At 41.5% G+C, this 19,460-nt stretch overlaps 1 protein-coding gene across 3 annotated transcripts; it reads right to left on the bottom strand.

The window, feature by feature from the left end:
* Positions 1 to 766: 766 nt before the first annotated feature.
* Positions 767 to 18,406, bottom strand: UPP1 (uridine phosphorylase 1). Of its 3 annotated transcripts, none has more exons than XM_075494076.1 (9): positions 18,266 to 18,406; positions 17,456 to 17,583; positions 10,300 to 10,360; positions 7,293 to 7,410; positions 6,627 to 6,785; positions 5,489 to 5,603; positions 4,812 to 5,021; positions 3,167 to 3,313; positions 767 to 1,677 (listed from the first exon to the last, which is right to left on the bottom strand). In XM_075494076.1, the coding sequence occupies exons 3-9, from the start codon at positions 10,350 to 10,352 to the stop codon at positions 1,538 to 1,540; spliced, it is 942 nt and encodes a 313-aa protein (XP_075350191.1). In that variant the 5' UTR covers positions 10,353 to 10,360; positions 17,456 to 17,583; positions 18,266 to 18,406; the 3' UTR covers positions 767 to 1,537. The 3 variants fall into 3 exon arrangements, with proteins under 3 accessions (XP_075350191.1, XP_075350189.1, XP_075350188.1); XM_075494074.1 differs by lacking the exons at positions 17,456 to 17,583; positions 18,266 to 18,406 and adding exons at positions 11,805 to 12,079; positions 12,864 to 12,943 and having other exon boundaries at positions 768 to 1,677; positions 10,300 to 10,364; XM_075494073.1 differs by lacking the exons at positions 17,456 to 17,583; positions 18,266 to 18,406 and adding an exon at positions 12,864 to 12,965 and having other exon boundaries at positions 769 to 1,677; positions 10,300 to 10,364.
* Positions 18,407 to 19,460: the final 1,054 nt, after the last annotated feature.

Raw genomic sequence — 19,460 nt, 5'->3', positions numbered from 1 at the left:
AGCTTAGGGAAAAAAAGGCTTTCTCTGAAAACTTACATTTGTTGTATATCCTGAGCATAAATAAGAAAATGTGTTTTTAAAATTAAAGGAAGACTAAATTAGTAAATTTTTTAAAATCCAATATTTTTATCTGTTCTCCAGTTGAAAATTAATCAAATTTAAGGAGACTAATTCTCATTGGCAGTTTCCTGTTCACAAGAGTCATCCCTTCCTTTTTTAATGTTTTCATCACATTGCTTCCAGTTTCTGCCACTTCTTGGTGAATGTGCCTACTACTACATCACTCCCTCTTAGATCTAACCCTTATGCTTGTTAACAGTGTTGCAGACTACAATCCTCGAGAAGAAAATCTCATTTAGCAGGATCAGTGACAGCTGTTCTGAGAGTTTCTTCAGACCCTTTTGACCTGTGACTCCTGCTAGGACTGGACCCTCCACTGCAGTAGTAGTGGTGGGGAAGGAGAGAGAAATGCATTTTTTCTTTAGCTGGCCACATTTTTATATTCTAACCACAGCAGCAAAGCAGCAATGAGTACGATTTAAAAAAAAACCCAAACACTAGGCCAATGGTAGTGGAAAAAATTGCAGAAATGGTTTTGATGGCATGTACAGTCAATAGGTATTCTCCAGTTCTTCAGAAAAACTGGGAACCTTTGCAGCAGTGAGTGTTATGTCCTGAAGACATGAAGATGAAAACCAACTGAAAAAGAAACAAAGTAAAAGGGAAAAAAAAAATGAACTACCATAATGCAGTCCTGTGAACATGCTGTGCATCTCCTGAATGCCTTTGGCTGCTCTTGAGTAAGCAGGAGCCTTGACTCAGCAAAAGATTAAGTTCTTCAATGCAAAATTACTTAATGCATAAATGTTTCCTGGCTATTGATTCAATCATGTAGTTAAAATGGAATACGAATGACCTTGTTGGATCAATATCTAGGAAGTACAGATATTCAACAGCTGGGTGTCAAGTCCTTAATGCTTAGAAAATTCAGTCCCACACTTTGCAATTTCATGAAATTTTAATATATGAAAATAGTATTGTTTATTTGTCAAAGTTTGCAAAAAATAAACTGCATTCACTAAATTTTCTTTACAAGTGAAGCAACAAAGACAATTATAATTTATATAATTTTTTATAATAACGAGAAAGGGATTACCATTCTTAAGTTAATTTTAATTTGGTGGTTGCAAGTACTTGGCAATAAATTTTTATTTTCTTCCTAGTTTTTCCTTTTACAGCAGGGATAAATAAAGCTTTTTTATATATTATAGCAGGCTTGTCCTTCACAACAGATCCATTTTCCAATTCACAGAAAAGTGAGTCTTAGATCCAGCAATGCATAACTAAGCAAAACTTAACTGAAGTCCATTCAGCACATTCAGTTCCCAAAAGCACAGTGACATAAATTATTAACTTCCACAGACACACAGAATGCTGTAAGGTATTCTGAGGCAAAAGACCTTTAATGCACAGAAGTCGTGACCATGACTTCAGCTGTGCAAAAGCCTTCTGCTTCTGTAAAACAAAGATGGATATTTCATACTTTCCCAAGACTTTTCTTAATGAAATATCCCACTAACTTCTGCGGTCTCTGCTGATACTCCACAAGTACATCATGTGAGCTACTAATCTGATCCCCTTCAAGCCGATTCAGAAGAGTGACACACACTACAGCAGCTAGAAATCAAAAGACAGCATTAGTTAGGACTGACATTCTGGCACTTCTACAGTGCAAAAGCATAAACATTTGAACAAACAGCTAGAAGATTAGAAATATGAGAGAAAACAAATGCAAAAAAACCGGTGCACATCACCATATGATGCTAGGGGACTAGCATGCTGTGGATGATATAAAAAAAGGTACAAATAGTTTAAGACAACTGATTGCTACAGTAATAAAGCAAGAGCTCTCAGGCAGCTGCAGATATTTATTGTTGTATCATGTTTCTTATGTTTTTCTGGATAGGAATTATATTTCACAAGTACCCAGGACTTGACTGGTAGGAAGTGATTGGAGACACTGTTCTAGCAGATGTAGGTACAGCCCTCCGCTATCTACCTTATCCCCACCTCAAACCCCTGTGCTGTAGATGCTGTCCCTTGGGAACAGGCAGATGAGCCGCTTCGACATTCATGGACGGGGAGCGCTGCAAGTACATGAGGATCTCATGGATCATCTCAGCCTCATCTGCTGCCTTCTGGTAATCAGAGCCCCAAAGGTAAAATCCCTCCTTTCACTCAAGCTGAGCTCTACCATCACTCTTCTGTATCTGGGGTTTCTGCTAGTGACAATTTGCAGAGCACAAGCAGTAATACACATTACAGACCTACAAAGTAGAGACGGCAAAAAGGACCAGGCTCCCTAATGGCTCACTGATAGCATGGGTTGGGTTTTTAATCACTCTCAAGTCGCTAAGAACTGAGGATGTTTGATATAACTGTTGGCCTTTTTTGCTTATTTTTCTTATTTTGTCCTCCTTGAGTTTAAGGAAGTTTGAGAAACATCAGTGTTTTAAATTGGCAAGTTCCTTGCCAAGGAAAGTGAGAGACTATAGTTAACATGGTAAGTAGAAAGGCACTGCATTAAACTGTTTGTAATCACTTTTTTTTTTCCCCTAATCTTTACTGAAAATTAGTTAGCTTGTGTAAAAAAAACTAAAAACTCGTTTTATCATTGGGAATGGTTTATTCATGACACTACTAAAAATCTTCAACTGTTTAAGAATTAAGGACGTAAGTCTACACAAAATATTTATATTTTCAATTTGATATGAAAGTATAGAAAGTGATTACAGTTTTATGTATATGAGAATCACCTGATTGCTTAAATTAACCAGTTGCTTCCTGTAAACTTCAAAAGCTACCTGAAGAAAACAAATTAATGCTATAAGGGTAATTAGGTACTTTAATGATTTATGTGCTTGGAATGGGCTGGAATAGCAAAATGACAGAACTAAACCGTTTAAGAACTATGTGAGGAAGTTTGCATAAGTTGTGAATACATATGACACAAATCAAACAATCACAGCAACAAAACTATAACCAGAACTGCTTTTTTTTATATGCAGAAGGTATGTTAACACCTCATTCGCAGTTTTTACCACAAACCCCCTGCAATACAGAAAACTTCCTATAGCTTCAATAAAGTGACTTTAAGTTAGTTTACCTTTGACACCGCTGAGATTACACATTGCAGCAAATACGGAAGACTCCATCTCTATGTTTCTGACGCCAGAATCATAAGCTTCCTTCAAATATTGCAGTTTCTCTTCTTCATTATATAAGCAGATTGCACCATCCAACCTGCCCTGTCCTACAAAGTCATTTTGTAGAAATTTTCAGAGTGATGAAGTCACAGAACAAATTCAGTTTCTAAAACACCCAATTATTTCAGTTTCCCCTATACAATACCCAGCTTTTACTACTACTCTTTATTTTCGTGCGCAAGACAAATAGGACAAAGTGATTCTTAGCTACTGCTAGAGCTTCTACATATTACTTGTATTTTTTATAATGTGAATCAGTGTAATTAAATTGGTCTTCTCCAGCTTAAATTCTCAAATTCATAAATGGGAAAATGTAAGTAGTAGTTTCCTGCATGTGTGGTATGCATCAAAATTCAGCAACAAACTTTAAGCTGTATGGAGTGCTGCATTTTTTCTGTTTAATCATTGTCTAGAAAAACTGCCAGGCTTGAAAATGCTTTCCTGATGCTACCTTAAAAGGATGAACATTTTATTACTTACAGACTCTCTAAGGTAAGAGATGAAGAGCCTCTTAAGCTAACCAGCTAATACTATTATAATTTTTTTGAGAAAACCAGTTTATTCAAATTACTCAAGAATAATACCTACAGATAAAAGAACAGCAGGTTATGTACAGTAAAGTTAAATTTCACAGTGTTTTACTCAGTATCTTTTTGTTTTCAGGAGATGTACTCCTAAATTAATGCCCTTGAGCCTGTTCTCAGTTTTTGCTGTATGAGTTGAAAACATTCCTGACCCGTTTTTTTAGTGTAGCTTGCACCTGTGATTGGTGTCCGAGGAGATACACAAACCGACAGTGTCTGCTTCTGACCAAGCTTGAGCACTATGGCGAAGACCGTGTGTTCCCTTCTGCGTTGCACCCCTCGTCTCCTATTCAGTAACAGCTAGAGAAAGTAGTATCAGGTGCCATCTACACCCTATTCTCGCAAGATTTGAAAGATGTTTGTGAATAGACTTGGGAGATCAGAAAAGCACCTGAATGTCTATATGTTTAACCCAAGTAAGCCTTGGAGGTTTGCCCCTCCTACATAGCAGCATTCACACAATTCAGCAAAATATCATCTTCAGTTGCCTGACCACTGCTTTGCTCAAAATGCGCATGGGAAACAAGTTCCAACACTTATGTCAGAAAAGATTTACTTTAGATACTTAACCAGTGCAAAAAAAACCCAACCCCGAAACAGCCACAAATAATTCTCACTCCTCTAATCCTCTAGGATGCCTCAGTAAACCACAGAAATTTTGTGACAAACATACCTAACTGATGAGTATGTGAAAAGTGTGTGGTAGACTGTGTATTTCAGAGCATCTATTTAGAGCTGGGGGGAAATAAACCTCCACAAAATGAAAGGTTCAATACAGCAAACTGCTAAGCACAATGCTTGATTTTACGTATATGAAAAATGGGTTGATTACAATTGACAAGACAACTCAAAGTAGGGAATGCGTTCTGTTCAGTGAACTGGAACCTTAATGTTAAACTATTATTCAATATTTATCTATTGCTGCTTACCAATATAATTGTTAGCCTGTCGCCAGCCTTACCTTCATAGAAATCCAAAGTGCACATAGTGTTTCCAATGACTGTATTGAATTGACCGATTTCTTTACTGCACTGCATCAGCTCCTTAGCTAGCTGTTCATCTAGGTTTGTACTGCGAATTACAGTCTTTCCCAGAATAACCTGTTCAAACTGAGGTTTGAAGGTGGCATCTACAGACTGCCTAGTTATAACCACTGAGCCTGGCTCCAGACCTGCAGTAAAAAGAAATAGATATAGCTTCACAATGTAGTTAATTCTTTCTTTCCACACACATAAAACATACATCTTGACTCAATCCTGCTTCTTTTAAAGGTGGCAATTTTGCCCTTGAATTCACCAAGAGAATTTTTTTTTTGTGCATGCCTAGCTGCTTCAGTTTATTATTACAAATAATTTCTGAAAGAATTAAATTTTTCCTTTTTCACTATATACTCTTTCTTATCTCATACTTTTCATACAGGACAGGAATGTCCTTCTCCTCATGTTGTCAGATCTCTTAAGTGCATTTTCTCTATCCAGAGGCAGATATTGCTTTTTCTTTCAAAATTATGGAAGCAAAATGATTCATCTCCTGCAGAAAACTGTTCTGACCATCAACCACTTACTTGCAGAGAGACGCTTTGCTCTCCTACAAAGATGCTTTGGTTTGAAGAAAAAAATAAATCAAGAGGGGAAATACCTATTCCACCAGAGGTGCCAATGCGAATAATGGTTATGTTGGAACACTTGGCATGATACAACAGTTTGATCAGCTCGTGCAACATGATTGAAATAGAAGGAATGCCCATACCGTGCTGAAATGAAAGCAGAAATTCATATTCGACATTCACATAGACAATGCAAAATATATACGGAAGAAGGAGCTGGAAAGTATCTCCTTCCTGCTATTTTTTTCCAAATGTCACCTAACTCACTCCTACAAAAACCCTAACCCATGGGCCTACTGAAAGGCTACTGCAAGTAAACAGTCTACCCACTGGCTGTGGTAGACTATGGATGAAGTACAGTATTTCTAAAAATCATGAATTATAAAATATTTACATTCTCAAAAGTATAAGCAGTGTCCTTTCCTAATAGTTGACAAATGTACTTCATCACAGAACATTTCTTAAACACAGGAAAAACCCCACGCTGATTTTTTACCGACCTGAAGTACTAGTGAATAGTTAAGCTAAATTTTTTCAAAACACAGACATTGTGGTTTAGTCACCAAGTTCAGCAAATTTAAGTCCACCTTAACTTGCATGATAATGCAATAATTACAACTCAAAAGAAAGGGTGCAGAATGATACTACAGTTATGCAATTGAAGTATGTAATCGTATCTACAAATTAAAGGTATGAACTTTTAAAATGCATACGTGAGTTGGCAGCACAAGTCCCATGGAATGCTACTCTTAAGCTATGTAAGCGCATTTGACAATGCCACTGCAGATACTTAGCTCTGGATGTGATACAGCCGTTTTTTCCAATACCCCACATGCATCGAGTGACCTTTTTTTCTCCCTTATTCAGGATACAGAACAGGGACAAGGCAACAGTAAGTCTGCTCAAAAAATTTATCAGGCCATTCCTGCAACACCTCAGTGGTACACTGAGGAAAAAGAGGCAAGAAAGGTCTCAGAGATTTGCCATCTAACAAGAAAGGGCCAAAAAGGAATTCTTAATTAGCTGACTGCGCTATTTTAAGCGTGGCTGATACAAACTTAAAAACCTGACTCCGTCTATTAAGTGTTTAAAAGAAATGTGCATTCACATTTTCTACTTTGAACAGCATCATTGAACTGTGTCCCGTATGCGATTAAGTCCGGTACTTACACTGACTGACAAAACAGGTCCCACTTTGTACATCGCGTAACGGTCGGTTCCCGCGCAGATGTTAGGATAGTCACCACCAGGGCTCCCAAGCCCCAGTTCTTCAGCTATGTAGGCGATAAAAGCTTTCATCCGCGAAGGACTTCCTCCAACACATACAAACTGGCGTCGACAGTATTCAACAAAACAAAATCAAACTCATGATCCAGTATATCAAAGAACATGCAAAGATCAACATGAGGATGCAAACACCGTCGGTTAACACAAAGCTATTTCCAGATGTGGTTCTTCTCATAATCATTCTAAAAGTCCGTAAAGAAAAATTATGGGGAAAAAAAAACCAAACCTTCTTTATAGCACTCAAACGCATTCAACCTGTTTAAACTAGTTAAAAGACAGACACTGGCTTGAAGGCCCCCCAAAAGGGAGCCCTACCTGAATAGAGACTGCAGCATTTGCCTTTTTACTGAATTAAAAGAGACAGTCAGAAACAATTATCCCCAGTTTTGCTTGATATTGGAAGTGACAAGAACCCACAAAATCTTATCCCCTTTCCATTCATTCCTCAATTGGTGGTACGCTGATACATTTAGTCTTAATTTGAAGACAGCTATACTTCCACCTTCTGCAGAAAAGCTTAGGCTTGCTGAATGAAATGAAGCGTCTTACCTTTACATCTCCAAACAATGCTGGAAAATCATGAGTACCAGTCCCAAGAGCAAAATGGTACAGGATGTCTTCTTTCATTTTCTCCAGGTGAGGGTTGCAGAGATGGATAAAATTCTCTCTGCCAGGACAGCAGCAGTGTGAAATACACAGAGTATATACAAACCCCTACATTGAACAGATGCTATTTTTGCAAAGTCAAGCAGTAAAAGTTGGGAAATGCCACACCTAAGTATGCCTGCACTACCTAATTTTGGTTCCTCATGCACTACATTAAGGAAATCCTAAATTGCATGACCACTTTACATCTCGTAATAAATCACATATGATATTTAACATTCCATTCATTGCACAGGATGAAATTGCTGAAGAAAAGCTGAGATGCTAGGATGCATTTGCAACAGTGCAAACTTTATCTTAAACAATATTAAAACTGTGAACCACAATGGGTCTTTATGCTGAGCAGAACAACGGGAGCCGGACCAGAGAATGTTCAATAGACCACCTTACTACATAGATGATCTATAGGAAAGCTGAAAAGCAAGCTTGACCTCTGTGTTTTGACTGACCCTCTTAGCCACCTGAGAGGTGTGGGAAGATTCTGGCTTTACAGACAAGCCCAAAGGGGATTTCTGGCAATTTGGCTCATGTAACTCTGTGTCATCCAGCCAGGAAGAAAAAACTCTACAGCATGAGACTGGTAACAAGAGTACAGAGGATCTGAAATAGGAGAGGGAAGAGGCAAATGGAAATCTGAAGCAAAGAAAAAAAACACGGAGGAGAAAAAAAAAAGGCAAGAAAAAGGGAAAGAGAGGAAGAAGTAAAAAGAATTCACTTCCTCTTAAGTTGCTTCCTGTGAGGAAGTGATATAGCTTAAAAAAAAAAAAAAATCTGAAGAACCAGAAAATGACAAGGCAAGGAAGGAAAACTGCACTACTTAGCATGTGGGATCGCGCCTTCATGGAAAATTTCGTAGTGGATTAACTAAGCAAGCTGAATGATTCATAAAACGTCTGCTTTCCGCGCTTGATGTTTTAAGTTCAGTTGAGACAGGTAGGAAAAGACTAGTCAATAACCACAGGCTTAAGAAAAATACTGGCCAATACTTCAAAGTACTTTCTGAGAGACGAAATCAAGCAATAAATACCTTCCAGACACAAGAAGATGACTTAATAGCTTAATGAAGGCTCACTGCAGTCACAGCATGGCTCAGCAAACTCAAACTGCTTTGTCAGAGGAGACAAACAAAAGAGTTTGCCTGGAGTTTATGCAAAAAATTAAGACTTTGCAGGAACAACTCTGAAACCTAAACATAGGCATTCAGTGCTATTTTAGATGTTTTATGTTACCTTGTCTGTCTTCTAATGCCTCTCCAGAAAGGCAGTGCTTTTCTGTAGGTCCTATGTCTCATCTGTCAATCCTGTGCAGGACGTATTGGTTACCTTAAGAAGCCTAAGTGGCCTAGATGCCCCTACTGAGGTCACTGAACTGTTCCTCAGAAAGCAAAGAAAATAGTTACAACTCCAATATTCTGAGTATAACAATCGTTTCTGTTCTTGAAATTCTCTCTCCAATGTCCCTAACTATCCAGCAGCAGCTGCACAACCAAAGAAAGAGGTATCATCCCAATCCACCCTATTTGTCCCTGCCCACCACGGACTATCACCTTCAGCAACTGAAAAAGCAGCCCAACAAAGCGGGTGGTTCGTTCGCCCCTTCGGCAGTAATCCCCTTCCACCTCCCACATGCCCCATTTGCCTCTCTTCATACAAATCCCGCCTGAGGTAGAACCAAAGGCTTTGGTTGCCTTTGTTCTTCCCTCCGAGAGACCTGTTTGACTCTGGGAGAAAGAGCGAGCAGGTTTATGGCTCTTCAGAAAGGTGCAGACAGCCCAGGAGTTTGCCAGCTCATGTGAGCAGAATTCCCAGGCTGCCTCCTCTGAATTCTTCCCGTTCGGTTTTGTGGGACACTCTACCCATATTTAATGGGTCACTCACTAATGCAGATCAAATAGCTGGCTGTGCTGATGCTTATTGGTATGGCTTTTACATACGAACAGGACATGATTTGAAATCACTTTAGAATTTGTTCTCAGGCAAGCAAAAAATATTTCCTTCTTTATGACAATACCAGCAATAAAAGCTTCTCTCCAGGAAATAAACTGGGAAAAGGCGAGGCCTCTATTAAAAGTACCGGGAAATTCATGTGGTTATGTGCCAACACCACTGTCCTCATGCCTGGCCTAAATACAGCTTCCTTCCTCAGCAGTGACAATCTTTCACCCTTCTCATCTCATACCCTACCAGCAACACTCTTCAACCCACCGCCTCACTGCAGCTGGGGGCTGTTACAAACTTGTACTGGTTCTCTTCCACCCAGATCTAATTGCAGACTTGGACCCTGGGGTAAAATGGGCAATAAAGTAAGCATATTACTATGTGTATGTAGGACCAGTGCCATGGATTTACAGTAGAGGCAAAGTTTGCTTGATAAAAATCTTTGGCCTGTAACTCTAAGCAGCAGACAATTTATTCCCCTCACGCTGCTGTAAAGCACCTACAACTGCTGGGAGTTTCAAAAAAGCATGAATATCTGAGGACTAAACATGCATGTAAAGTTTTACTAAAATAACCTTAAAGTAAGGATTAGAGAAACAGATTGAAATATTTGTTCAAACTATTGAAGCAGGTAGGTCTGGCCATATGCCGCAACCAAAGTCAACATTTCAACAGCTCAGTGGACTAAAAAAAATAAATAAACAAAAACATCCCCTATGTTTGGAAAAATTCACTGTCGTGATAAATGAAAATGGCTAGCCAGCAAAGGCCTCTGTGTAGGTCTGGTTAAAGCAGATAAAGACTCCATTTGTCAAAACAGCTTCTACTAGATACTTGATGTTATAAGCAATATTTGTATCATAAACTTTATCTTAAACTAAATGAGTATGTTAGGAGTTTGGGGAGGAAGGTGAGTGTAAATTTGGGCAGGATAATTCATTTCTGAATCTTACTTTGAAGACTGTTCATCATCAGTTTTCTTCTCATTTGAGACACCAGGAGCCATGTATGCTTCTACCTAGAGTTATATTAAAAAAAATCAGATACAAGTGCATCAGAATAGTAAATCTGTAAGTATAATAAATAGTAAGTATTACTAAAATAAACAGTAAATTTACCATCTGTAAAGCTAGCATCATTAACAGCGATAGAAACCTTCTACATAGATGATACTGTCATAAATATTAAACCCCCAAAATAATCCAGCCACACTACAGCTTTTACGCCTGTAGCAAAATGAGCACCTCCAATTTTATAGGGCCAAGCATCGCCACTTTCAAACCACTGAAGCCCAAACTAACCCCTTGCCAACGTAATCCCCGCCTCACCACTACTTCTGTTCTGCGGTATAAGCACCACCTGGCTCAGGGGCCAGAGAGAGGTAAGTCTCACGGGTAGCTAACTAATCTCTTTCTTCCATTAGCTAACTAATCCACTTTCTCCCACAGCGACAGTGGCTGCTGAACTAGGTCTAGCCCCCTTTCACCCCTGGCTCCAGAAGGTCTCCAAAGCTCATCTCTAACTGACCTATGCCTGAAACCTGAGTCCAGGAAGCACCTTACTCATAATATCCTCTTCATTAAACTCCTCCTCCTGACCTTAAGAGCATTTCTACCTGCCCCAGCCTAAGGGCGAGGAAGACTAAACCAAACAGGACTCCAAAAAGTCACAGTGCTCTATCATCCATCTTGAATACCTTGTTTCCTAATCCATTACCCTAACCTGTACCAAAAAAATTCTCCTTTCTGCATTCTCATTCATATTCAAATAGGAAAATGTATCACTGAGGCTTTGGTGCTGATACGATGACAGAATTATAATTACAGAATGATTCATTTGGTGTTATTTTCAGAAGTTACTAAGGCTACGTGACAAAGTTGGTACTTTCTGGGAATGCCCTTACAGGAAGTATTGAATCACAAAGTTTTGCTCTACCCTCCCTTACAAAGGGCCTGACAGCACATAAATTACAATAGACAGTATTGTAACCCTTAAAAACCCCAGGATTACGCTACAAGGAAAGAAATCAGTATTGCAATAGAATTATGTAACACATTTGTTTTGGAAGAACTGAAGAACCAAACAAAATAAACCTGAAGTCTGTCTGTTAAAAGCCACTGAATAATGGAAATGCATTAAAATTTATAGGGATGATTAGTTTTCTTCATTTAAAACACTAACCTTTATTAAATAGACCTAAACTTCACATGTACTAGATGTACTAAACGTATACTAGAATCTGTGCTCAAGGAGGTAAAGTATAAAAGTTGCATTTAGAATCAATTATGCATCCTTATGGTCATACGATTAGAGTCAGTTACTACAGGGTATCGCTATTATGCCATGTACGTTATGGGAAAAAGGAATAATTTCTTCCAAGAAAACTACAGTGCCGGGAGTCCTAACAACAAGGAGTTAGGAGATGAGAAGAAGAAACAGCAAAGCGATTTTTATGTACCTAGATGATAGATGGCTGCAAATGAACTGAGGATATTCATTCGGCTGCTGCTCACAGTATTAAGCAACCACGTGATTTTTAACAGTCTTCTTGGTTCTGTAATCCCCTAAGTAACGATGTATTTCAAAAAACCAAGAACAAAGTTCTGACAGTCCAAAGGTCCAGAATACCCTCTCCAGCAGCGCCCAACAGGAGATGCCTTGGCAGGAATAGAAGAAAGGAGCAAGCAGAAAGAAGTTTTCCCCTGGCAGACCCTTCCGGCCATCAGGTGGTAGCTGACAGGCACCCACTTAATATAAAGCTACAAAATTCTCACACTGTCTAAACAAATGGAAATTTTTATAGCCACGTCAAAAGTTTCAGCAGCCTTCCTCAGCCAAAGTTAAGGCTGATGTCCAAGGGTAACGTGCTCACAGCAAGACTCAGCTCAAGAAAGGGCGTGGCCCACTTTAACGTGTGTGCAAATCCTCTGACCGGTGTTTTAAAACCACGCAGAGCCCATTATCGTTGATCTCTCTCTTATTTTTTTATTCCACCTCCCCTTTTTTTAAAAAGAAAGCCTGAGTTAATCGTATCTTTAAGGAAAAGCTCTAGTTTGGTGTTGATCCATCACGAGAAAAACCGAAGTCATTGCAAAATTACTTTTATACTGTGGTTTCCCTCTTGAGGCTGTACCACTACAGCTCGCTCACGCCGCACGCCACCGCCCGACGATTTCCCCGGCTCCGCAGGCGGCGGGGCCGGCAGCCAGCTCCCTCCGGTCCAACCTCGGAGGCGGCGGCACCGCCGAAGCGCCCATCCGACGAGACCTCGGCGCCCGCCGCCCTTCCTTCCCGCGACGAGCCCACGACAAGCGCTCCCCGCGGCTTCCCCACCCGCGGGCACCCACGGCGCTGCCGCTCCCCCCCGCAGGGGTCTCGCCGCCCGGGGCTGCCGCTGCGGTACCCGCCTCCCGCCCGGCGGCCGAGAGGGGACGGCGGGCCGCGGGGGCCCCCCCCGTGCGCCGCCACGCCTCGCCCCGCACCTCCCGTGCGGCGGCCGGCGGGGCTCGGCTCTCACCTGGGGCGGCGGGAACCGCCGCTGGGAACCGAGGAGGGCCTCTCGCTGCACCCGGACGGGCTGCGGGGCGCGGCGGCCGAGCCGCCTGCCGGCTGCGGCGGGCGGGCACCGCCCCGCCCCGGGCCGGGGCCGCAGCACCGGCCGCGGTTAACTCCCTGCGCGCCGGCGGCTGCCCCCGCCGGGGACGCGGGGAGGGTCGGGGGTGCCCGCGGCGGCGGGGCCTGGGGGGCGGCTGCACGGAGACCGGCTGTTCGCACGGCGGGGGCCGCGGGCACCGGTAAGGGATGCGGCGCGGGAGGGAAGCGAGAGCAGCGCGCCTCGTGTGCTGCGAGTGGGGGCTGCTGCCGCTCCTCTGGAGATCCACCTCGAGGCTCCCAGCTTTCAGGATGATCTTACAATATGCATATAAATATATATGTTGGCACCCTGAGGATTGCAGAGTCAGGGCAGGTTGTATGGACGTTGGTATCTGTATCTGCCTTTGTAAACGTATATTCGTACAGTCTAAGAGTGCACTTCAGTATGGCCAAAAAAGGTGGTGAGAAAAGAGCACAGATGACTTCTGCTAATAGACTAGACTATTTCAGTTGGAAGGGACCTACAACGATCATCTAGTCCAACGGCCTGAACAATTCAGGGCTGACCAAGTTAAAGCATGCTGTTAAGGGCATTGTCCAAATGCCTCTTAAACACTGACAGGCTTGGGGCATCGACCCCCTCTCTAGGAAGCCTGTTCCAGTGTTTGACCACCCTCTCGGTAAATAAATGCTTCCTAATGTCCAGTCTAAACCTCCCGTGATGCAGCTTTGAACTGTTCCCATGCATCCTATCACTGGATACCAGGAAGAAGAGCTCAGCACTTCCCTCTCCCCTTCTCTTCCTCAGGAAGCTGTAGAGAGCAATGAGATGCCCCCTCAGCCTCCTTTTCTCCAAACTAGACAAGCCCAAAGTCCTTAGCCGCTCCTCGTAGGACATTCCTTCCAGCCCTTTTGCCAGCTTTGTTGCCCTCTGGATGCACTCAAGGACCTTCACATCCTTCTTAAATGGTGGGGCCCAGAACTGCACACAGTACTCGAGGTGAAGCCGCACCAATGCTGAATACAGCAGGATGATCACCTCTTTTGACGGGCTGGTTATGCCATGTTTGATGCACCCCAGGATGCGGTTTGCCCTCCTGGCTGCCAGGGCACGCTGCTGACTCATATCAAGCCTGCTGTCGACCAGCACCCCCAGATCCCTTTCTGCAGGGCTGCTCTCCAGCCACTCCTCTCCCAATTTATACTTGTGCCTGGTATTACCCCGTCCTAGGTGCAGAATCCAGCATTTCAACTTGTTAAATTTCATCCCATTAATCATAACCCAATGCTCCAATCTGTCTAGATCTCTCTGCAAAGCCTCTTGTCCCTCAAGAGAGTCAACAGATGATACCAACTGTCCCAGTTTGGTATCATCAGCAAACTTACTAAACGTGCATTCAACTCCTGCATCCAGATCGTTGATGAATACATAGAACAGCCCTAGAATTGAGCCCTGAGTAACACCGCTGGTGACCGGTCGCCAGCCGGATGCAGCCCCATTCACTACAACCCTTTGAGCTCTGCCCTTCAGCCAGTTCTTCACCCAGCGCACCATGAACCCACTCATCCCACAGCTGGGCAACTTGTCCAGAAGGATGCTGTGAGGGACAGTATCAAAAGCCTTACTAAAATCCAGAAAAACTACATCCACCACCTTCCCTTCATCCACTAGGCAGGTAATCTTATCATAGAAGGATACCGAATTGCTTAAACAGGACTTCCCCTTTGTGAACCCGTGTTGACTGTGCCTGATGATTGCATTATTCTTTAAATGCCTTTCAACACTATCCAGTATAATCTTCTCCATAATTTTTCCAGGAACTGAGGTTAGACCAACAGGTCTGTAGCTCCCCAGGTCTGCAGCTGCCCTTTTTGTAGACTGCAATAACACTGGCTAACTTCCAGTCAGCGGGGACGTCCCCAGACTCCCAAGACCTTTGGTAGATGATTGAGAGAGGTCCTGCCATAACATCCACTAGCTCCTTCAGTACTCTGGGATGAATCCCATCAGGCCCTATGGACTTAGGAACATTCAGCTGATACAGCTGGCCCCTTACAATTTCAGTGTCCACAAATGGAAAGCCACTCTTCCCACACTCATGGTCCTCCAACTCAGGGGACTGGGCAGCCCAAGGTCTATCAGTATTATTAAAGACTGAGACAAAAAAAAAAGCATTGAATGCCTCTGCTTTTTCTTCATCCCTATTAGTCAGATGACCATCTTCAACAAGTATCAGTCCAATGTTTTCTTTAGACCTCCTCTTGCTATTAACGTACTTAAAAAAGCCCCTCTTGTCTGACACAACACTGGCCAGTTTCAACTCTAATTGAGCTTTGGCCTTTCGTGTCTTCTCCCTGCATATACGAACCACAGCTCTGTAATCTTCCTGCAAAGCCCGACCTTACTTCCAGAGATCATACAATTCCTTTTTCCTCTTGAGCTCCACGAGGAATTCTCTGTTCAGCCAAGCTGGTCTTCTGCCCCACTTGCCTGACTTATGACACAGTGGAATTGCCTGCTCCTGTGCTTCTAAAAGGTGGTTCTTAAAAACTGACCAGCACTCATGCACTCCTAAGCCCTCAAAAGCAGATTCCCAGGGTACTCTGCTAAATAGCTCCTGAATAGCTTAAAGTTTTCTCTCTTGAAGTCCAGGGTAGCAACTTTGCTGTCCTTTTTTCTCATTACACTGAAAATTTTAAACTCGACCATTTCATGTTCACTGTGGCCAAGACAGCCACCTACCATCACATCTCCCACAAGTCCTTCTCTATTCACAAATAGCAAGTCTAGGAGGGCATCTTTCCTAGTTGGCTCACTGAGTACTTGTGACAAGAAGTTATCTTCCACGAACTTCAAGAATTTACAAGACCTGCTCATGAGAGCAGTGCGATATTCCCAGTTGATGTCTGGGAAGTTGACATCTACCATAAGGACAAGGGCTAACTGATCCAGAAATTTCTCCTAATTGCCTATAGAGTAACTTATCAGTGCTTACATCCTGGCTGGGCGATCAGTAGTAGACACCTGCTACCACATCTCCTTTGTTTTCCATCCCCTAATCCTCACCCAGAGGCTCTCAACCACATCATCGCTAACTGTAAGGGCTGTACAATCAAACCTCTCCCTTACGTACGGTGCAACTTCTCCACCTCGCCTGCCCTGGCTAGCCCTCCATCCCAGCACTCCAAATTGTGGGACTCATTCCACCAACTCTCACTAATACCAATGATATCATAGCTCTGGGAGCTGACCAACGCTTCCAGTTCATCCTGTTTCTCATACTGCGTGCGTTGGTGCATAAGCATTTCAGAGATGCTCCTGAGCCTTCTGTGCTCCCAGGAGCAGAGTAAATGTTCCCACTAGCATTGCCAACCTCAGGTGATGCCACGTCAACCCTTGGCTTACCTTCGGCAATCCTGTCGGTATCCCCTTCCCCCATCGATTCTAGTTTAAAGCCCTCTCGATCAGTCCCACCAGCTTACGTCAAAAGACATGTTTTCCCCATCAGGACAGGTGGATCCCATCAGGTGGATCCTCCAGCACCGCAACATTTTCCTCTGCTTAACTTGAGAAGTGCTAACTCAGCTGTACCTAACTCAGCAAAACAGGCACCAGTGTTTATCATTGCTGGTATCAAATTCAGAGTGTCAACCAACTAACAGCTACAAAGCATATAAAATGGAGGTCTGCATTTTGGATGAAAAACAAGTGTTAATACAAAGACCACCACGTGAGTCTGAGAAATTTCCTTGGAAACAGAACCTGAGTTACCTGACCAGTAGTTTACTTGGCCATTGCCAGCGATAACGATGTAATATTTAAAATAAAAGATCCACTTAAAGATCTACTTAATCGATCAAACTAACACAACTGAGGGGTAATCTTCATTATAACAAAAACCTGACTTATGTCTGGCATCCTAAACATACACAAAAACCTAGACAGCATGACGCTACCATCTTAAGTCAGATGATCTTTTTGGGTTAAAAACTTGAGCACCAATCAACAGGTTGTAACATGCTGCATCACTAAAGCAGCCAGCCTGCAACTGTTTGCCGATTCAGAAAGTTCTCACAAGTCCCCTCTGCCTACATAAAAAGAACAGGTTCTCCACAACTTGCTATGAAATAGCTCCTAGCTAAAGTTTTGCAAAGCAAGGAAATACAAAATGTACTCTCAGCTCCTAAAGCTAGGCAGGCGAGTGCAGCACAACTGTAGCCATGGCATCTCCAGTGTCCCTTTAATACAGCTGACCTTGCTAGAGCTAGGCCAATTAGCCTGAGAAAAATAAGTGAAACCAAGCTGTGAATTCAGCTCACAACCTTTTTAGTTCTGAAAGAGTGGTACCTGTTCATCATAAAGCACCAGTGAGATCCTGAACAAGAGAGGAAAACATCTGCAAGAGGGATCCAGCACATTCAGCTACAGAAGTAACATTTGCAATGGAAACAGAGCTACAATCCTACAAGTCTTGAAATTATAAGGAACCAAGAAAGGGAGACTGCAAAATACACTTAACTTGGCACACAGTTTCTTAGGTCTATCTTACAGAGTCAAGTCTCCAATTTATATGTAAGAGATGTAGGCCAAACAGTAGTTCTTCCAAGATAGGATATACTTAGTCTGGCAGAACTGGTTCAAGCTGGAAACAGACAAATTTAAAATGATTAAAGGATTATCCTTTTCCATCAATTAGCAAGAAATCTAAAGCAAAAACAAAGAAAAAATCATAAAGCACTCTGTAAACATAAATGTAACATTGTTCATACAGTAACTGAAGACATTAAACCCAGAATCCTGCAATACAATTTTTAAAATCATTTTTCCTACCAGAACCACACTGTAGTTTGTCGTAGGAGGGGAATTCCTGGGAGCAGAGCAACTAAAACCTTCTTGGTATGTAACTTTCTGCACATCAGGAGGGTAAACACATTGGGCACAAGACATTGCCAAGATGTATTTATTACAAAATCACATATTGGGCATTTAGAGTAAAATCTCTTAATATCCTGTCTCACACCAAAGGACTTTGTATGGGAATATAAGAGAGAGAAATCCCCTGCACACAGATGCATTTCTAGCCATGAACGGCATACAAGAGAAATTGCTCAACAAACTAAGAAAAATGTCACCTGTTCAACTTGTTTAAATCTCTAATAGGTAAAATAGCAGCACAGCCTCCTAATGCATCTTCCATTTTTCTGTTCCTTGAATAGTTGTCAACACTTGAAAGCTATGGTAGTGGACAATCCAAAATAAGCACCTTAGAACAGTATTTTAATTCTGTGGAAGAAACTACTTCTTTAAATAGGAATATTACCTACCCCTTCATCTCAGGGTCCACTGAAAAATCTACTTTGGCTTTCAGGAGGTTTGTCATTCAGCTATATATTAAGAGAATAATTAATGTAAATTACTCCTTTTGTAAATAAAGAATAATCAGGTTACTATAGTTACATTGTCTGAAACGTTCAATAAATAATGCATCTCTACGAGTCTAATAATTAGTAGTAACCTTTGCTCTCAGTCATCTCTAGAAAACTTGTTTAAAATTCAAATTCATTTTAAGCTTCCTGTTTTTGTAATCTTTGGGTTTTCATTTCCTTTTGTATTTTAATGGGAAAGACACCTCTTAAAAATACAAAATACGTTAATAAGTATTATTTTAGAAGGGTGAAAAAATACACAACTACATACTGGGATTATTACAACAATAAATTACAAAACTTGCAACTGGCCTCACTTTTCAGATTTTTATATTGCATGGATGAAAACTTGCATCTATGGAAAGTAAGGCTGGCTGTCCTTTTATAATCAAAGGTATACTCCTTCCTGCTCACCATATACCATATTTATAGTCAGTTGGTCAAATAATTCAGTGCAGCTGTTCGGACACTTCCCTACTGCATTTTGATTCTTCAGTCATCCTGGATGTTTAATATCATTAAAGCTATTAATAAGAGGACAAAACATGCTAAGACTGAACTTCTAGATTTCTATTTCTAGCTTTTTTCCAGGCTATAGCATAATATGTAACTACATTCTGAAAAATAATCTGCAGAGAACTGCAAAAGCAGAATATTAGGCTATTTGTTATGGAAAAAAAATGGGCTTCAGCCTACATCTTTTACAACTAAGTCTGCATATTCAGCGCAGATATAAGTAGTTAAGAAATAGATACACTGAAGTCAATGAAATTTTAGATGCTTAAGAAATGCATGGGCCGATTTGGTTTTTGTTTGCATTGCTACACAAAGAAAGTTAATGTATATATACCCTTGATTTCTGAAAACATGTTCATATTTTAGTCTAGTCTGAAAAGACATTAGTGGTAAGAATGAAGTATATATTCAGTCACATTAAAATGAAAACAGCCATTAGACTTTGCTACAGTTAAATGGTTGCATGTAAAAGGAAAATTACTGTTCAGTACCTAAACTGCCAAGTTATTTTTAAATCTTTATCTGGAATTCTCTTTTGAAAATATTTACATATTCAGTATACTTGGATATAATTCAT

This window comes from Mycteria americana, chromosome 2, assembly GCF_035582795.1.
Source record: "Mycteria americana isolate JAX WOST 10 ecotype Jacksonville Zoo and Gardens chromosome 2, USCA_MyAme_1.0, whole genome shotgun sequence".
Classification (NCBI taxonomy): domain Eukaryota; kingdom Metazoa; phylum Chordata; class Aves; order Ciconiiformes; family Ciconiidae; genus Mycteria; species Mycteria americana.
This window is presented reverse-complemented; position numbering and strand designations above follow the sequence as displayed.

Bases quoted from the DNA above. Each gene is read 5' to 3' on its own strand.
- UPP1 (XM_075494076.1), bottom strand. From the start codon at position 10,352: ATGGCTCCTGGTGTCTCAAATGAGAAGAAAACTGATGATGAACAGTCT. The intron at 5,604-6,626 runs GTAAGTACCGGA...CTTTCATTTCAG, and splicing joins GACCTGTTTTGTCAGTCAGT to CACGGTATGGGCATTCCTTC. The intron at 1,678-3,166 runs GTAAACTAACTT...TTTGATTTCTAG, and splicing joins TAATCTCAGCGGTGTCAAAG to CTGCTGTAGTGTGTGTCACT.